At 46.1% G+C, this 18033-nt stretch overlaps 1 protein-coding gene across 1 annotated transcript in view; it reads right to left on the bottom strand.

Annotated features, from left to right (window-relative positions):
- NTRK3 (neurotrophic tyrosine kinase, receptor, type 3) overlaps positions 1–18033 on the bottom strand; it is a 96863-nt gene continuing 78830 nt past the window's right edge. Inside the window, exons 6-7 of the mRNA XM_009701998.1 lie at positions 3455–3613; positions 1–465 (exon numbers count right to left, since the gene is read on the bottom strand). Of these exons, the coding sequence (XP_009700300.1) occupies positions 280–465; positions 3455–3613 (345 nt within the window). The 3' untranslated portion in view covers positions 1–279. The remainder of the gene's footprint in view (positions 466–3454; positions 3614–18033) is intronic.

Genomic DNA, 18033 nt, shown 5'->3' with positions numbered 1-18033 from the left:
GTAACAGCAGCTTCTTTCTGTATTGGTGTGGAAGTTTATATATAGAGAGATATCTATAAATATATATAAGCCAAACTGCCTTACAGGTTGTTGTTTTGTGGGATTTTTCTTGGTTTGCTTTTTGTTTTTGTTTTTGTTTTTTTCAGTGTTGTATGTGTAGCAGGCACTTGAGTTTATATGAAGATGTTTGCTTGGGAGCTGAGGGGCAAAGGTCTTGGGAGGGGGAGAGGGAAGGAAGGACGGAAGGAAGGAGCAGGGACTTTCAACAAGTGGCCACTGCTAGCCAAGGATGTCCAGGTAGATTGGTGTGGCCTTGCCCAGAGCATGAAGAATCTTGTAGATCTCCTTGATGTTGAGCCGTTGCTGAGGTTCTCTCTGCCAGCAGCCCAACATGATGTCGTAAACCTCCTTGGGGCAGACTCGAGGCCTTTCCAAAACTCGGCCTTGGGTAATGCACTCAATGACCTGAAAGAAAGAAAGAAAGAAAAGAGATGTTGAACACCAGCCAGGCAGTTCCTGGAGGATGTCCTATTCCAGCTACTTCTTGGCTGATGTGGTACCATTTTGTGAATGGGAGCACTGAGAAGCCAAGGGGTCTGCAGATCCTCAGGCCTCAACTGTTTGTGTGTTGTTAATGATGATTTTACAGTGAGAAGTTTGTCTCCAGCTGCAGTCTTGCAGGTCCCCAAAACCTTCCCCGTTTGACACCTACCTGCCTCAATGTACTTTCCAAACAGGAGGTCACAGGCAAATGAAATGAATTCTTAATTTATGATGTCAGTTTTTCCTGCTAATTGATGAAGGAAAAAAAGCCTTAAAATCCCCAAACTAAAGTAATATTTCGCTCAGCTGAAATGATATTTTTCTTCCCTGAAAATCAAGAGTCCTTTCCATTGCAAAGCCCAGGAGAGTTCTACAAGGGAGAGTTCAGAGCATCTTTTCCTACCTCCATCTCCAAGGGCAGCTTTGCTACATTTTGACATAGATAAAGCAGCTGAAAGAATGAAATTTCGTCTCAAATCATATCTGTGATGGAGAAAAAAAATTTGCAGTGCTGACACTCTGTTTGGGTCAGGCCGGTGCTGCTAATGAGAGAAATGCAAGCTCTTGGATAGCACTAAAGTCTCTTCAGAGGGATGCCACTGGAAAGGACTCCCCTAAGTGTCTGTTTGTGTTTTGTTCACCAGAGGAATGGATGCAAAGGGAAGGGGGGGTATGATTTGTCAGAGAGCTGCTATTACCATCTGGCCTTCTTGGTTGGAGTTGATGAGTCCCAGCATTGCAGTGTGCGAGTGACCTGCCACACTCTGCAGATAAACACAGATCCCAAGCAGCGTCTTGAAGGAAGCCACCCAGCAAGGGGTGTTCGGAATTTATCATTTATGAATAGTAATGGGCCTGCCACGCAGCTCAACGGATACTTATCGCTTTGCTGTTTGCATATAAATATAGAGGGGAGAGATTAGGACCTGCTGAAAGTGGGGCGAGGAAGATGCAGCATGCAGAGAAGCCTGCATTGCCATAAAGCTGGTGGCAGCGGTGACTTGTGGGAGGAGGTGAGTTATGGTTTCTAACAGGATGTCCTGGACATGCACAGGAGCCCTGTGGTGGGCCCTTTCTTTCCAGAGCAAAGGAAGGGCACAGACAGAAGTTAATGGACTGGCTGAGGCTTTCAGATGAGATGTGCCCTGCCTCATTCCTCTGCTCCGGCAGGGTCTCTTCCAGCCTTGAAAAAAACTGCTAAAAATGCTCTGGGGGTATGAGGCCATGCGGATGCCACAGATGGGAGTGGGTATCCCGGCCTTGGTAAGTGGGTATCGACCAGCCTGGTGATTGCTCACGGTCCAGTCATAGAATCATAGAATCATTACGGTTGGAAGAGACCTCAAAGATCATCAAGTCCAACCGTAAGTCCTGGTAGCCTGGCACAGACTCAGTTAACCTGCCTCTCCACGGGACTCTGTAGCTGCGGCCAGGCTGCCGCTGAGACTTACTTTGATGCCTCACCATCCAGGAGCTGGTGGAGGTGTCAGTCCTCTGCAACCACCCAGGTTCTGCCCATCTCTCCACAAACTGTGAAAAATGAGCCAGATGAGAGCTAATGTGGCTCCCTCCCACCAGGATAGTGTGGTCTGGGGTGGGAGTCCTCAGCTCTCAGAAAGAAGTGGATACAGCAATAGGAAAGGGAAGGACAAGATTTTTTCCAGGGATGGTAGTAAAGCCAATACAGCTGCATCTGTGCAGATTTTAACCAGCCGTCCTCCCTCAAGGTTAAGAGTGACTATTCTTAGTCCTACTGCCCTGCAAAGGAAACTCAGACAGAAAGCATGGGGGTAGCTGAGCTGTCATATTCCGGCGTGCCTATCACCCCTGTATAAGCTACATGTGCTCATTTGTGCATGTTTGTATTTCCCCTCCCAGGGAAATGCAAGAGCAGCTCATTAAATAGCGTGACAAATAACTTCTGTCGCTGTCGATTCCATTGTTTGTGTCTCTAAAATGTTTGCGTGTGCTACTTTGGGATATACAGTCAGGCCCCATTGAGCACACGAATGGGCAAGTATTAGAGCTGTAAAGCAACACCTTGGATTTGCCATCTCTGCAACTCACTTAATTAAAGGATCTGTATCCAGAAAGCAGAAAATGCACATTTCTCATTACAAAAGGTGAAATTTCTGAAATCCATTAGATACACAGTAGGATAAAAATGTGCAAGGTTCCCACACACTGCTATGTCAATGTGACTTGTTCCTCTTCTATAATACCCCCTGCTATTCTGAGCAAAAATCTTCCAATGCATTTCTGCTGATGTGCCTCAAACCTCAGCTCTGACACCCTGCTAATCCCAGCCAGCCTTCCCTCAACATTTTTACAGTGCAGCCCTATGCTGATGGGCTACAACTTTTGCTATTCAAAGAAATAACAGGGACAAACCAGGTCCTTGGGTTCCACCCTCGATGAACTGGGGCAAACCATATAATAGATATCCCTATGGCAAAAAGCCCCACAGAACTGTGCCACATGCTATATAACAGGCTTCAAACACTTTCTCACAAACTGGAGACTGCAGTAGGAGCCTCAGCTATAAAGGAGAAAGACAGCAGAGGAAATTCAGGGCATGACAATAACTTAGATCCCAGCAGTAATTTGGGTATCCCCAGTTCTGGCAGAACCCTGAGAGTTTATCAGATGTGGCTGTTATGGAGGTATATCAGGAGCTTAGAAGGGAGAGACTGAGGATGAGCCAATACATGGCTTTGGCAGAGGCCTTTGTTTCCTGCATGCCTCAGTTTCCCCAGCTTTTAAACGGAGATAATGACACTCGTCCCATGGTGAAGCCATGGGAATGCCAAGCAGGGAATCATCTATGGTACAAACCGCTTTGCAAGCAATCTGGAAAGGAGAGATGGTAAAACGTACAGTTTCCAGCTGAGATATCTGAGCACTTTTGTACCTCTGTGTTTGAGAGCTGAAACCAGGGCTGCTTCCCATACGTGAAGATCTCCCAGAGGATCACCCCAAAGCTCCAGACGTCACTCTCTGTTGTGAACTTCCTGTACATGATGCTCTCCGGAGGCATCCAGCGGATAGGCAGCATGGTGTGTCCTCCAACCTGGGTGAGGGCAAAGGCAGAAGGAAATCTGAGTGATGAGAACCCTGAGGAAAGGGTCAGCCCTGACATGATGTGGACAAACTCAGGGTCTCCCTGTGAGCTACATCAACAAGGAGCTGTTCAAAAAAGCTGGGCTGGCTACTGCCTCCCCGACCGCCCATGGGCTTACCCACCAATCCCACCTGGTTAACATGATGGATAGGGAGCGAAATGTATCAAGATAAATGATGTCCTCTCCTCCCAAAATGGGCTTGTAAAGAAATCAAATGACAAAATGCCGAGAGCATACTCCAGCCCTACAGTCTGATGAACCAGGAGGCAAGGCAAGAAACAGTGTTCAGCAAAGTATTGCACTGAGTTTTGCAGAGCCTCAGTACTCTGAGGCACCCACCAGAGATACAGCGTAAGGTTTGTCCCTGTTCGGTAAGGTTTTTCTAAAAGCCATTCACAGACATCTGCACATCACCTAATTGCATGAAAGATTTTGTGCTCATAAAACTGTGCTACAGGCCTTTTCAAAGAGTGCTTTGAATATGTAAATGACTGCAGGACTGCACTGCAAAAAGGCGGTCTGTTTGTAAAGAACAGGCTCTTACAGGCAGGGATATGCCCAGCATTTAATGCAGGCAGGAAAGTCAGCCCCTTTGGAAAGTTTGGAAATGGAAGAGCACATGGGTGAAGCTGGGGTATGCCAAGCCAGGGAAAGGCACTTTCTCAGTCAGGGTCTACACCTCTCCAGGGTACATGAATCCAGCAGGTATAGAGTAGGTTTGCAAGATACATGCAAACTGTTTGAAAGCAGATGGATTTACCTTATCTCCTCTTAGAGATTTCTAAACAAGTGTCTGAGCAGGACAAGTTTTTCTCTGTTCTGTCCTACATAAGAAGCACCATCTGTGGGGAAATAGCTAATTGATAAGACCAGCCGGTGCTGGAAGCAGTACGGCTGCAAGTCTCCAGCACTCCTTTCTGATGAGGGTAAAATGTCTGAGGTTTTGGTGGTGATGAGAAAGAGCGCTTTTGCGGTGCTTCTTGGGAGATTGCTTGTCTCATTAGCAGCACCAAAAAAGCAAATGCTAATAACTTTGTAACACTGCAACTGAATCAAACAGGCAGAAACCTTTCTGGTCCTATGAAGGATCAGGGGAGAAGATACCTGGTATCTAGGTTTTCAGCACATGTGTGGCTATTCAAAATAATGAGATTGTTGCACTTGCTTGAGTGAAAACATTTCTTATACAAACAAGCTCCGAGCTGCCAGTTTCCCCAAGCTGCCACAGGTTTCTTTGCCTGATTAAGGCAGAACTAGTGTGGGGAAGGGTCAGTACAGAGACACACTGCAGTGCTTGGAAAGAAGAGGGATAGTGCTGGGGAGGTGTGTTGGAATGGAGTGTGAAATGGGTATGATACTTAGCAGGCTTTCTGCACGGGGGGTGCAAGTCAGACTTTGGGGTTTGATAGAATTTGGACTCCAGCTTGCACTGTTGTACTCAGAGGTCTGCAGATCACCTCTTCTTCTAACTCTGAAACGGACCCTCCCTCAAAAAAGAGAAGGAGTTTTAAGAGTCTCAGGAACATCTTTCTTTCCTAAGTGCAGAGGTGCTCAGAACTGTGATGCATGAAAATAAAAAGCTCATTGCAGTTCTACACCTCCTATTTAGAGATGGCTTGGCTCCTGTGTTCTCAGCTTGCTGCGCTGAACTCCCAAGAATGTTCTCCTGTAATGGAAATGGAAATACGCTTTTCTTTGTTTGTTCCTTTGAAACCCTGACTACAATTTTAGCTCTTTCCTGCATTCCCAGCTTTTACAAGTTGCTTTCCCTTCTTGTGAAGGACTCTGAGGAAATATTATCAACAGAACAGGACATATATCAAACTTGATTGTGCAAAAACTGTTTTGTGCTAATGCTTATTTTATTCTCCTTTAAGTAGTACTAACTCTTCAGTTTTCCAGCAATCTCAAAATGATTACTTACTGCAAAGCTCTCTACGTTTGCAATATCCTGAATCTTGCAGGATCATTTGAGATTACAGGTAGTACAATGTATTGAGCACAATTAACTCCCTTTTGAACAGGTCTTACAGCAGTTCAGCATCTATGAACCAGGTCCTCAGCTTATACAGACAGAATTACAGCAGTATTGCTTGAATGGGAGGGCCCTGGTTTACACCACTTGAGGATCTGGCCCTGAAAGCAGAGCCGAGAAGCCAGTAGTCCCATCTCAGTTCTAATAAGCTAAAATAAAGTCGAGGTCTTTCGTGTCCTCTAGACACATCCCAGTGAAGAACTGCCAGTAAAGTGACATACACAGTCAACAGCTGTCCCAAGGACGTGATGACACAGTCTTAGCTCATGTGGTGGAGTCCTGGGACTGCCAAAGCATTCCTCCCAGCCCTGTATGTCATGTGAGATGTATCTTTTACTCAAAACTAACCCAGTAATAATTAAAAACCAAATTAATTTTGGGGGAAAAACCCCAAGCAATGCCCAGAAAATATGTGGATCCCGAAGCATGGCTCAAGTATGCTCATAGATAAGAAGGTATTCTTTGCAGAGGTATTCTTTGCATCTCAAACAGGGTGCCACATTTTTGAGAGCAAACGTTAAGTCTTGTACTTGCTAGCTAGGTATAAGCAGAACAAGCATCAATTAAACTGTACCATAAAACCACTCCAACATCTAGGCTAGTGCATAAGGCTGACTATTACATTTTAAAGCATTGCCTTTGACTATCCCTTACTGCTTCCCTCGCAAACTGATTAGGATTAAAATTCCCATTTCACAGATGAGAAAACAGATGCAGGAAGGCAGGGAAAGGCCCTGCTCTGAAGCTGTATAGTAAAGGAACACTAAGTTTAGCCTTCCTGGTCTGCAGTCAGCCGTACCCTGTTATTTGCTGATGTAGCAAAATGATTTAGAGCTGAGCCCAGGCGGATTGTGCTACTGATGCCATAGGAAGCGGAGTGTGTCCAGGGTGACAGAAATCCTTTGCATAACATGTAGTGGCTGTGATCTGTGTTATGCCACTGTAGACTCACACATGATTGCCACGGCTACATACTTCTTTTACAGGACCAGCCATTGCCAGAAGCATAAAAGCAAAATGATGTTATTAAATCAGGCTAAAAAAAAGGATGCTGTTTTTTCTTTTGCAAAGCCAGTTTACATGTCCTTGGTTTTGGAAAGAACCATTATCGTGTCTTTAGAGAGAAGCTGAAAGTTTGTTTCAATCAAGCCTCTGTTTGCTCAGAGCTGGGCCTGGCAGGTTTCAGAAATAAGTGACCATGCAGGACTGATGCTTGTCAGGATCATGCTACTTCTGAGTCTTTTCTAAAACAGTCATGTCATCTTCCCACCCCATCTTCCTCCATTTCCCTTGGGAGCCAGGGATGGGGGAGCCCAGCCATCATTCAGGTTCATCTTCTAAAGGTTCCTAAGGGTGAAATGTCCTCAAACAGTGGCATTGCAACATCTCTCCTGGAGACACTCCACAACCTGGAAGAGGGATTTGCTTTCAAGCAAATAAGGCAAGTAAATCCTCTTCTCTTCCTCTCTTTAAATCCTATGATGCTGCCAAGCTCGCCCTTTCTTCTTGTTATTTTAATGCTTCATAGACCTGCAGACTGGCCTCTTTATCCCATTGCCATGGCTGTCTAGCTTTGCTTGACATTTTTAACTGTCTAACTTTCTCTCCCTAGATCAACTCCCCATGCCCACATTGACAAGTTATTCCTACTGCTTTGCTCTTTCAGTTTGCAGTACTATCCTGGTAATAAATAGAGCAATCGGTGCATATCTTCTGAGCGGCCAGACTTTCCTTCTTCTGTCTCCATTTCAAGATCACAGTATCACCTACTCATTTCCATCCCTTTCTAATGGATACTCCCAAGTGCATGACCTGGTCTACAGCCACATGTTTCTGATATTCCAGGTCACCTGGCCTCTGCTCAAAAGCCTCATTACATGTCCAAGCCCATAGACTTGCAAGATAACCAACCACTCCCTTTGAGCAGCTTCTTGCTGTATTAGACATGAACCTCAGGGAGCTGGGGGAGGTTTGTGAAAGGCCAGCGTTAATGGCCATTGGGGAGAGAGATAATTACTTAATGCTAGTACAGCACTTTGATGATGTAAAGCTATATAAGTGCTATGTACAAGTAGTATTATAAGGCTTGAGGTTTGTCTGCTATGAAGGAAAGCTGGTGTCTGGGGAAAAAATTCTCCTTGTCCCAGCTTTCTGAATGACAACCAGCTGATTAGGAAGGGAAAAGATGATATGTTATCCCCAATGAGTTCGACAGTACAGCAGCAGGTAGTGGAGCAGCAGTGTTCAGCAAAGATTGTGCAATATATCTGCAGTTTGAGCCACTAATAGAGATACCATGGAAGTCAAAACCAGAGTAGGGCTGAAAAACCATCATGAGAACTTTGGACTGGTGTGAATCCAGATACTAACAAGTTAAAGGCAGTGCTTGGTGGGCAGCCCCATTTTCCCCCTTTTGGCTCACGTACTAGCTCCAGGGCTGTAGCCCAAAGTAGCATTCAGAGGGGAGCTACCGAGCCATCCGCCTTGTTCACAGCTGAAGGTTGCTTCATGGATCTCAGCTAAGAATGGAATTAGGTCTCTGGCATGCTCTAAGGTTGTGTTTTATTTTCCTTTTTGTGCAGTTTCCTTCCCAACTTTGAAATAAAATAAAAAAATAAATCAGTGCTTTTGTTTTCCTTGGTCATTTGACAATTGCTTTCCAAGGTCATTTGACAGCTTTCTTCCTGTTCCTGGCATACTTCAGGGAGGCTCTGCTCCTGCTCCTGCCTTGGGAAAGTCACAAGAAACACTGTAGGTCTCTTCATATGGTGCAGCATTATTTGACCTTCCCTTTTACGTGTGGGAAGCTGAGACATTTGAGTTTGTACAGAATCACGTAGCAGTAGTGGAGACCTTGGCACCATTTCTCTCCAGGAAAATCCATTCAACACCCAATCCACTTGACCTAGTGATAAGACACACATTCTCTGATTGTTGTCACTGTTCCTGCTGCTGTAGGTAGGTATGACCTAGGATCCTCTTAAATTGCAGACCTGGCTGTCATCCCAGGCTCGGCTGCACTAGAACATATGTCGTTTAGACCTCAGCTCTAGGAGCTGGGTGATTCCTGGAAGATACTTAGCTTGGAAACTTCTCCCCAGCAGCCAGATGTATGTCCTCATCTCTGCTGTGTTATTCAGCAGTTCTGGACAGCTTTGTACGAATAAGAGCCACAGGTGGTTGGGTCACCTGAGAGGACACAAGGGCAAAAAAAAAGCAATGCAAGCAAGAAGAAGGAAAAGCTTCTCTGTTTGGCTAAGCTGAGGTCTTGGAAAAAAACAAACAACAAACAAAACTGCTGTAGATCATGCCTTTGTGAGTCGAAGTTTGTCAGATCAGGTTGGGGTATGAGAAGGTGGCTTCTCAGGGGCGAAGCAAAGGGCAGTCCATGCTCCTGGCTGGGGATCCAGGAGGAGACACTCCTTCCCTGCCTTCAGTGCTGGATCCAGCAGCACTGAGAGATGTTTCCCTATCAGATGTGCCCGTATTTTGCCTGTGTGAGTCCTGACAGATTCCTAGGCACTTTTTTCAAAGCAGAGAGATTAACTCCAACACACCAGACAGAGCTGAGCTTTGCTGAACCTTCGCTGTCCCACACTTCATAGTTTTAACTGTCACCTTACTAGGCTCGTAAGTACCCAAATAGTTTACATCAGATATAGCTGAATTTAACTGCAAGTTGTGACTGGATGCGATTCCCAAGTACTTTGTCTGTAATTTTCTTTCAGCTTATCCAGAAAGAAAGGTGCTAGCTATATCTGAGACTGCACCATTGCTAGAGTTACTATGGCCTCCAAAAATCCCCAAGGTGTTCTCCTGACTGAAAGGCATCATGCATTATGGCTGTACCAGCCCCCAGGCTGAGCCTCTTCCATGTGATTCAAAAGCCATTACTGCAAACTCTCAGCCTAGCCCTGTCCTTGCCTTCAGGTCTTATGCCTTTGCTGCCACTGCTGTTGCAGCCAATGCTCAGCATGAGCTTAAAAACAGGCAGCAAACAACAAAAAGCTTCCACCAAACATTTCAACTTACTTGACTCTATTGTGTCCTCGCCATGCAGCACTCTGCATGCGTATGCCCAACTTTCTGGGAATGGCAGATGTGATCCTCTCCTAATCCTCACTTTCTACACCAACCATCTCTTCCATTGCAGGCTCTGGCAGTGCCACAGCGTGGGGCTTGCTGCCTGCTCCCCTGCATGCCAGTGACTGAAGACATCTCACACCAATTTGCAAGTGATCACAGAGGGGTTTTGGAGATTTACAGAACGCATGAAGCAACCTGTAGCTGTTTCTCCTACTTACATGCAGCTGCACTGGGTATCCCAGCCTTGCCTAAAGCCGGGGAGATGCAGGAGATGCTGCCAGAGGGGAGAGGGTTGGACTTACCCAGAAAGATCATAGGGAAAGGAACCAAATGTCCCTGTCATAAGGTGATGTAAGGAGCCAGATAGACTTGCTTAGGAGCAGGAAAGGCTGACCAGGCAGGGTTAATGTGAAACTGAGAAAGGGGTGAGACCTTCCTGCTGTCAGTAGGACTGTTTGGCAAGGGACTGTTTGTTCCCCCCAGATGCACATACTGTGTTTAAACATGAGTCTAAAAATAAAGCCTGCTATTGACATTGTTTTTCCTTACTTCATTTAACAATCTAGTTGCTTTATGACCTGTATTTCTGAATCACGTTGAAGCAAGCAGTGTAATTTGCAAGCAGGGACAAGTGGTCTTTCTCCCCCTTCCCCTCATCTCTGCTCCACTGAGTATGTTTTAATCCCACGGTTTTCAGCATTCCTAATGAGCCATTAACAAGCTGCCAATTACTTACGAAATGGGGGGGGGGGGGGGAGGCAGATATGAAGGTCTGGCTGTAGCTAGAGGTAAATTCTGCTACCTCAAAACGGCCTGAGATAAATCACTGCTGCTCTAAGAGCTGCCTGTACCCAAGAGTCCTCTCAGTTATATTATCTGCCATCTAAAAATGCCAGAGGTAATGCAGAGGATGGTTAAGAAAAGGGAAACAGAGGAGTAATCGCACATATATTTTTAATTATGTTTGCCAATAATCTATTTGGTGTGCTCCTTACCACAGTTCACCCCTCCTTTTTTCTTCCCAGAACTCAAAGCAGCAGCACCCACTGCTAGGAAAGAGCTGCACAACCAGCCTGCAGAGGGACTAAGGCCACTTACACATTTTCATATAAGTAAATGCACTAAAAGCCATGATCTCCAACACCAGGACGTAAACCCCAGTCATGCCTCATTCAGCTGAGGAGCTGTGGGAGCAGAGCAGCTGTAGTTTGCAAAGCACCTAGTAAAGAGGTCAGCAAGGCAACCACCAGGTCCCAAACCTCTGTCCTAACAGTTGCTGATAGAGCCTTTCCAGGTGAAGGAGAGGTGACCAGCCACCTGATCCCCTTGGCCACCTACTGAAAACTTCTTGTGGCCCAGAATGACAAGAGCCCACACTAAGATCTCAGACAGCAGAGGAAAGTGGTAACACTGGAGGATTCACTGGTGGGAGACCCAGTAGCTTCCCAGAAGTCCCACTGCTTGGCTGTGGGTTGGCACTGGGCAGCTGTGCAGAGGGGTGCATGCAAATGGTGGTCTCTGCAGTCTTCTGCACCACAGCCACAACATGGGCACCACATCTGGGCTGTTCAAAAGCTGCCAACTAAAGCCACCTTTCTCCTGGTCACTGCCCAGGTAACAGCAGAGGTTGGCAAGGCCACTAAACCTATTCAAACTACAGTCATCAGATAGTTTGTCAGGCACCGTATGGATATACCAATTTATCTCCACCAGGCTGGAGACCCTTGCACCACACCACACTTTTTTAGGACAGACCTGCTCAGAGACATGCAATACCCATGAAGGAGCACAGCTGTCAGCTGGTTTTGACTTCAAAGGGGATCTGCAGTCTGCAAAGACTGCATGTGCCAACAGAAATTGTCCATGACTGATCTGCATTATCATTTTGCAGTGAGTTGGTAATACTATAAGAAGTGTTTAATAGCTCAGAAGCTAATCAGATAGAGGCTAAGCTAAACCATCATGATGCAAGAAACAAGTCCATCAGGATTCCGCTCTTTTGGTGATGCAGACAATGAAAATCAGCTCAGTTTCTAGCTTTGGAAAGTAGGAAGAAGATTTGCCCAATAAATCTTAACCTGGTGATATAAAAGCAAAGTCTCAAAATGGCCTGAGAAATGCAGCTTAGGAAATAGGAGCAATAAAGCACTTGCACGTGCAATCACTCTATGCTAAAATGCTTTCAGATTGGTATCTCATAATCTCCCCTTCCATCGTCCCTCTCTCTCGGTCCTGACAGTGACTCCCCTCTGGGTAAGCAATAATGCTTCATCTTCGTCTGCAGCCAGAGCCATTCCTGACTGACGACTATACATGATTTAGATAAGGCTCCATTACTTAACTTCTGGATGCTGGATAATCAGTTCAACTGCCTTGGCATTAATCATAATAATATTCAAAATTCATTAGGCTAGATTGTTTGGAAATCTATTTCTTGTTAATGTCAGATTCACTGAGGATAGGCCTAGTAGCACACAGACAGAAATTTAATACAGCACAAGGTATGGGAACTCCCTATAGAAGTAGTCACTTTCTTTACATGCAGCTGGACTATGATTTGGCAGCTCCTGCCTGGTTTGTCATTTGTGAACCTTGTTAAGTAGCAGCGAAACACTGTGAGCGTGCTGTCTGTTGGTTGATCAAGGGGCATCTATAGAAATATATAGCCAACTGTAGAGTTTTTGAAGGGGAAGGTTAGATGCTCAGATCTGCGCCCACAAATCTTAATAGTATCTTTTGAATCTAAAAACTGGGCAGGCAACCCATGTGCAATCATGGTATGGAGGTACAAAAATCAGCAGTCTTTTTAAAGTAGACATCTGTTCCTTGCTTTCCTGAAAACTTACACTACTTTAGATGAGAGGATGGGGCCTTATTGCTTTACCAAGATGAAAAACTTTCAGCAATAAAATAGCTGGATCGTTCCTTCTAGCCAGTTTCCTGTAGGCCAATTGAGGACGGTTCCCAATGGTGTGCTTCCTAATAGTTTATTTGGCCTGTTTAAGCCTTTTGGGTGATGGTGCTTTCTTTCAGGTACAAGTTCCCACCCTCTAATTGAACAGTGGTTTCTCAGCAGGGAAACATCACAGAAATATAGAACAACTTCAGAAGATGCATACGCTTTCTCTCCTAATGAAGGTAGTACAGGCACAGATGGCATCTCAGACAAACACATTGCAAGCCGTGTTAAAATAAAGAGCTCATCATCAGAGGCTGCAGTGTCACACCTACTAATGATGTGATTAAACTCATCAGTGCCGGTGGGAAAGCTGTGCCAGCTCTGACACTGCTGAATGGAGGGCTGTATTTCACGGCAGAGGCTAACCCGAACCCACCCACCCCCCGCCATGAGTTAAGACACTGTAGAGACACGTTAAATATATGATGCTAATGGCTAAACTTCCTGAGACCTAAAATAGGGGAGGTTGCCCTGGACATGCCCTTCCCATGCCTGAAGCATCCCTGTCAAAAGGTGGTGTGGCACCCAGAGGAGAGTCTGCAGAGCGTGACAACAGCCGAAGAGGGACAGGCACAGGAGGAGGGAGCGACAGCACCCATCTGAGCATGGCTGCGGTGGGGGAGCAGCAGCAGCACTGGGAAGCAGCAGAACTAAAACCAGCGATAGCCAAAATGGTGGCATGTGCAGCAGGTGAGGCTGGGGTTTGGCTGCAGGATTCTGCTAGAAAACAAGCTAAATTTGACAATTTGAAGGAATCGAGCACTGCATCCTCTTCTACTCTGTTTTTCCACCTGAAGCTTTCTGTGCATTGAAGTTTCCTCCATTCTTTATCAAATTTTCTGGATGCCCTTGAGTAGGACAGAGTTGCTGAAGCCCCATGCATTTTAACCACCGTGTTAAAATTCTTCCTCCCTACTTTATTTAGCCAGCAGCATAAATAAATAAGCAAACCCACAAACACAGGAACCTGTGTCCCAGATGCCATTAGAGCCCTCAAGCACTAAGTGGCCATTGCAGATATCACTAGTTGCCTTCTGCTCCCCTTCCTGCAGCCAGCCAGACGCTCCACCCCAGTGAGCCCCACTGGGACCATTTCACAAACCCAGCACCCGGTAGGACAAATTTGACTGTTTTTGCCATAATATAGGACTGCTTCTAGATGGTCAGCTCTCCGAACAGGGTAAGTTTTCCTAGAGGAGTCTCTAGCCACCAGCTCTCCATTAGGGTTAGCCACAAGAGGAAGGACGGAAGGAGAAAGTGAGTCTAAAGAAACCGCTAATGTTCTGCAGTGTCTGATAGGATGAATGACCCCTGCAGACATATGCTGAGCAGACAGGACAGTCCTCAATTATGTCATTGCTGGAGCGTTTACTTCAAGGAGAAACGTGACTACAAATGCTGGGCTTAAAGCCTTGGCTGGTTTCAGTGCCTCTGGATAAGCCGCTCTAGTCCAAGAGCGTTAGGTATGTGTATGCAGCACGCACAGGCAATGACACGCATGTCTGCGTATGGAACAGCTCTACAACCCAAAGAGTAGAGCTGAAAAAAAAACCACATTAAATTTCATTCTGCCCTCTTTCCTTTGTGAGAGGAGGCCCTAAAGGATTTGCTAAGGTATTGATGGGTACCAATCCATATATCCCAGCGGGCAACCCACAGTGTCCCTCAGGAAATCACAAGCAAATCTTGCCTACATGATGGAAATTTCCTGCTTGCCACACTGATTTTCCCCAGCCTCATCCTCAATGCATTATCCCTGTGCTAACTTCTGTATACTTCTCTCAACGTTTTCTAACCTTCAAGCTCACAACTTTGTAAATATTTGCAATCAGGTAGCACATCTCCCCTCTCTGGTCATTCTTCAGCAAACTATTTACATACAGCTCTATCTATCCTCAGCAATCAATTGCTTCACACTGTCTTTGTTTCTGCTGCACCTCTCCAGAAGTTGTTGACCTTATGGATACTCTTTGTGGGGCTGAGTCAGGGACCTGTGGCTGTGTAATAAAAGAGTATTTAAAATAATTATTTATGTAGAGGCATACACTTTGCTCTTTGACTTGGATTCTTTACATGGATGGTTTCAGAAGAGCATTTGTTTCACTGGCACACTGAAAGCCACAAGCTTGCTGGGGAGCTGCCACCCCATAAGGGACTGTGCTTGGTTCGAAGAGGACAGGGTTTATAAAGACAAAATGCAACGTGGCCTGGGGCAGGCACAATCTCACTTTACAGTGATACTTGCTGTATATTGATCAGAACCGGCTCAATGTTTTATTAGCCACCCGAGATGCGAAGAGCTGCTACTGGAATTTGTGCTTGATAATCAAAGGCATTTGTCATTCTTTGAAATGCTCTGCGAGTAGGTGTTTGATTTGGGTGTGAAAAATGGAGGACAGCAATCTGGAGCAAGAGACAGGAAGGCAGCAGGCAGAGGTAGGGGGTCCTGCTGCCCACCCCTCGTCCTGACCCACGGGGCACCCCAGCTGTGGCGTCCCTCATGGCCCCATGGACACCATCCCACGGGGCAGGACCCAGCGGCCATGCTGCTCTGTGGCTCAGCAGAATCCTCCACTACTGGCAAAGCTCTCCCTAATGAAGTTTGAAGAGCAGCAGCTGTTGCTGCCGTTCAGTCCCCAGCTGCCTGGCCCACGTAGCTCCCTCAAAGCTCTCCTTTCTGTTTTGGCTTTCCAGCATTTCCTAGACAAACTGCTCTGTTTTTTTTTCTGCCCTCTCACTGACAAGTGTAGGTGGCTTTGCTGCCCTCTCATTGCACCTTCCCCAGCTTGAATTTTAAACTATTTAACAGCTTTAAATGCATCTAATGAGGTTTCAGTCTGCACTTTGATGCCATCCCTCTGTTTCTCTGACACTGGGACAAAGAGTGGTTTGGAAACCTATTGCAGACTTCCCTGCGTTGGAGGTCTAATTACATGGTAACTGGTGACCTTGTAAGTACAGGGTAATCTGCTGTCTAATACCAGGGTAAATTATCCCAATACTTCTGTCTTTTCCACTGCAGCCTTCTGCAGAGATGGAAATACAGCCACTTAAGCGGTAATTAATCTTTGAACCATTGGACACTTGCCCATGCCGGTGAGGAGTAACCAGCAGAAGGCCAATGGCTCTGCACGGGGCAAGGGACCAGCTCAGGAGCCACCACTCTGGGAGTGTCTGGTGTCACCTGGTCAAAGCAGGGGCTACTTCGTCACCCATCCTCTCTGGGTACCGGCTGCCTGGGGCAGTAGGTATGGACTGCTTCCTCAGAGCTGGATGCGGCTGTCTCCTTCCTATCCTGTGTTAGGCATTGCTTATTCGGAGGGACACATCCAGAGTCATCTGCAAGGAGTAAGGGGGCACCAGGGGCATGTGGATGCCCAAGAGGAACAGGCACTCGCCCTGTCTGCATTAGCAGGATGGGGGTAGAGGTTCAGAGTGGCTCATCCGTGATGGGGGTGAGCCGTCTGGAACGCTTCCTTACCCTCACTGAGAGGGAGGTGCGTGGGAACAGCACCAACGCTTCCCTCTGAAACCATCCAAACCAGCCAGGCACAGCCCCAGGCATTCACCCTGCAAAACTCCAGGAAAACCAGCCAAGAGGTCTGCTTTCTCCCTCCCTGCTGTGAGATGCACTTCATTGCCTCCCACGCTAACAGCCTGTTGCCCTCGGGCTGGGGTCTGCCTGTCTGACCCCTGGTACCTTTATGGCAACAAAATATATTTGCATACGTTTTAGACCTGCTGACATCGTTCCCTCTGGAGAGCTTCAGATTTTTATAGCAACCACGGTAATGATTTTCAGATTATAGACTAATAAAATATTTTAATTTGTTAGGAACATTAGGGTGGGCACTGTATGATTCTTATGACATTTAAATAGTGCTTAAAAAAAAAGGAGGGGGCTTTCTGAGTGCATTTATTTTCCAAACAGGAGCACTGAAATAGAAAGTCAAAATCCCACACGCTGGTACCAAGATCAGCTCTGACACCTCCCCTCTGTGTCTGTTTCACTTGAATACCTGCCAAGTTAAATAAGCAAATATGGGATTGCGGCATCCTAGTTGCAAACCTGGTTTTGGCAAGTGAGCCCTCCTCCTTAGTCACTCTGGTTATGCTGCACGGCAGTGACCCGATCCAAGCGTGTACAACTCCGTGTGCCATTGCCCGCTATGGGCTGGGTCACAACTAATGGATAACACAGAATTTTTGCACCTCAGCCTACACTCACCTATTTCTCCCCTCCTCTCATTCATTGTGCTCTCTGGTTAACTAACCAGACAAGACTGTAAAGCAAGCAAGTCATGGATCTAGAGCATCCCGTCGTTTCTATGGCATGCTGTGTGCCACAAGGCAGATTGCTGCACCAGTCCCTTTCCTCTGACTGGGTAGCAATTGCACAGTTTGGAGTGAATAAGACTGCACTGAATAAAGCAGGGGCATGTTGGAGGAGGAAAGTTGCCCTTGCAGCTCTATGGGTTGATATGGCCGATAGCTCTGTGCTTCATTTCCTAACCTGTAAATTGCAGCAATGCAACTCACTGACTTCTCAAAGATGCTGTGCAGGTAATGGCTTGTACAGTAAAGCGATAAAAGGCATGGAAAAGCCTGCCAAGAAAGGGAAAAATAGTCAAAAAATAGCTCAGAAAAATAGCTCAGCATTAGTTATACCTGGCAAAAGAGACAGAGGGTTACACAATTAATATCACGGAGAAGAATAGCAAAGAAGTTCCTTTGTTCTGTGAGTACTTTTGCCTTGTACCTCAACTGGATCATACAAGATTAACGGCAGATGATTATGTAAAGTCTGTACTACAAGGCAGAGGTAAGTGTGAGTTCGGGCTCCCCATTATCATTACCTGACCTTGCATGTTCCCTTTTGCAACCTCAGCATTTTTTTGTGGATAGGATTTCTGGGTGGTTATTTTAAGAAAACTGTGTTAAATTTCTTGCTTCTGTGCCAGGTACCTGCTGTTTAACAAGCGGGCCATGACTAAGCATAGACTGGAAATTAAAAGCATCTACAAGTTCAAGCAATGAGATTCTGGGACCGTCTTCCCTTAGGAACACATTTAATAGTGGTACTTGATTATGAAAAGGATAAATCTGATGTGATTGATGCAACAGGGGATTGGATATGATAATCCAGGGAATCCCTTCCAGCCCTCTCTACTCCTAATGAATTTATTTTTTAAGGGCAGGGGGGAATGCAGCACTCAACTGATGGTAAACAATGGTGAAGCGTGTAGGTACCTGCTGATGGTTAGTGGGGCTCTGTCCCCAGATTTAAC

The sequence above is a fragment of the Cariama cristata genome, unplaced genomic scaffold, assembly GCF_000690535.1.
Source record: "Cariama cristata isolate BGI_N322 unplaced genomic scaffold, ASM69053v1 scaffold9836, whole genome shotgun sequence".
Taxonomy (NCBI): Eukaryota; Metazoa; Chordata; class Aves; order Cariamiformes; family Cariamidae; genus Cariama; species Cariama cristata.
Note: the sequence above shows the minus strand (reverse complement) of the source record. Positions and strands in the feature narration are given on the sequence as shown.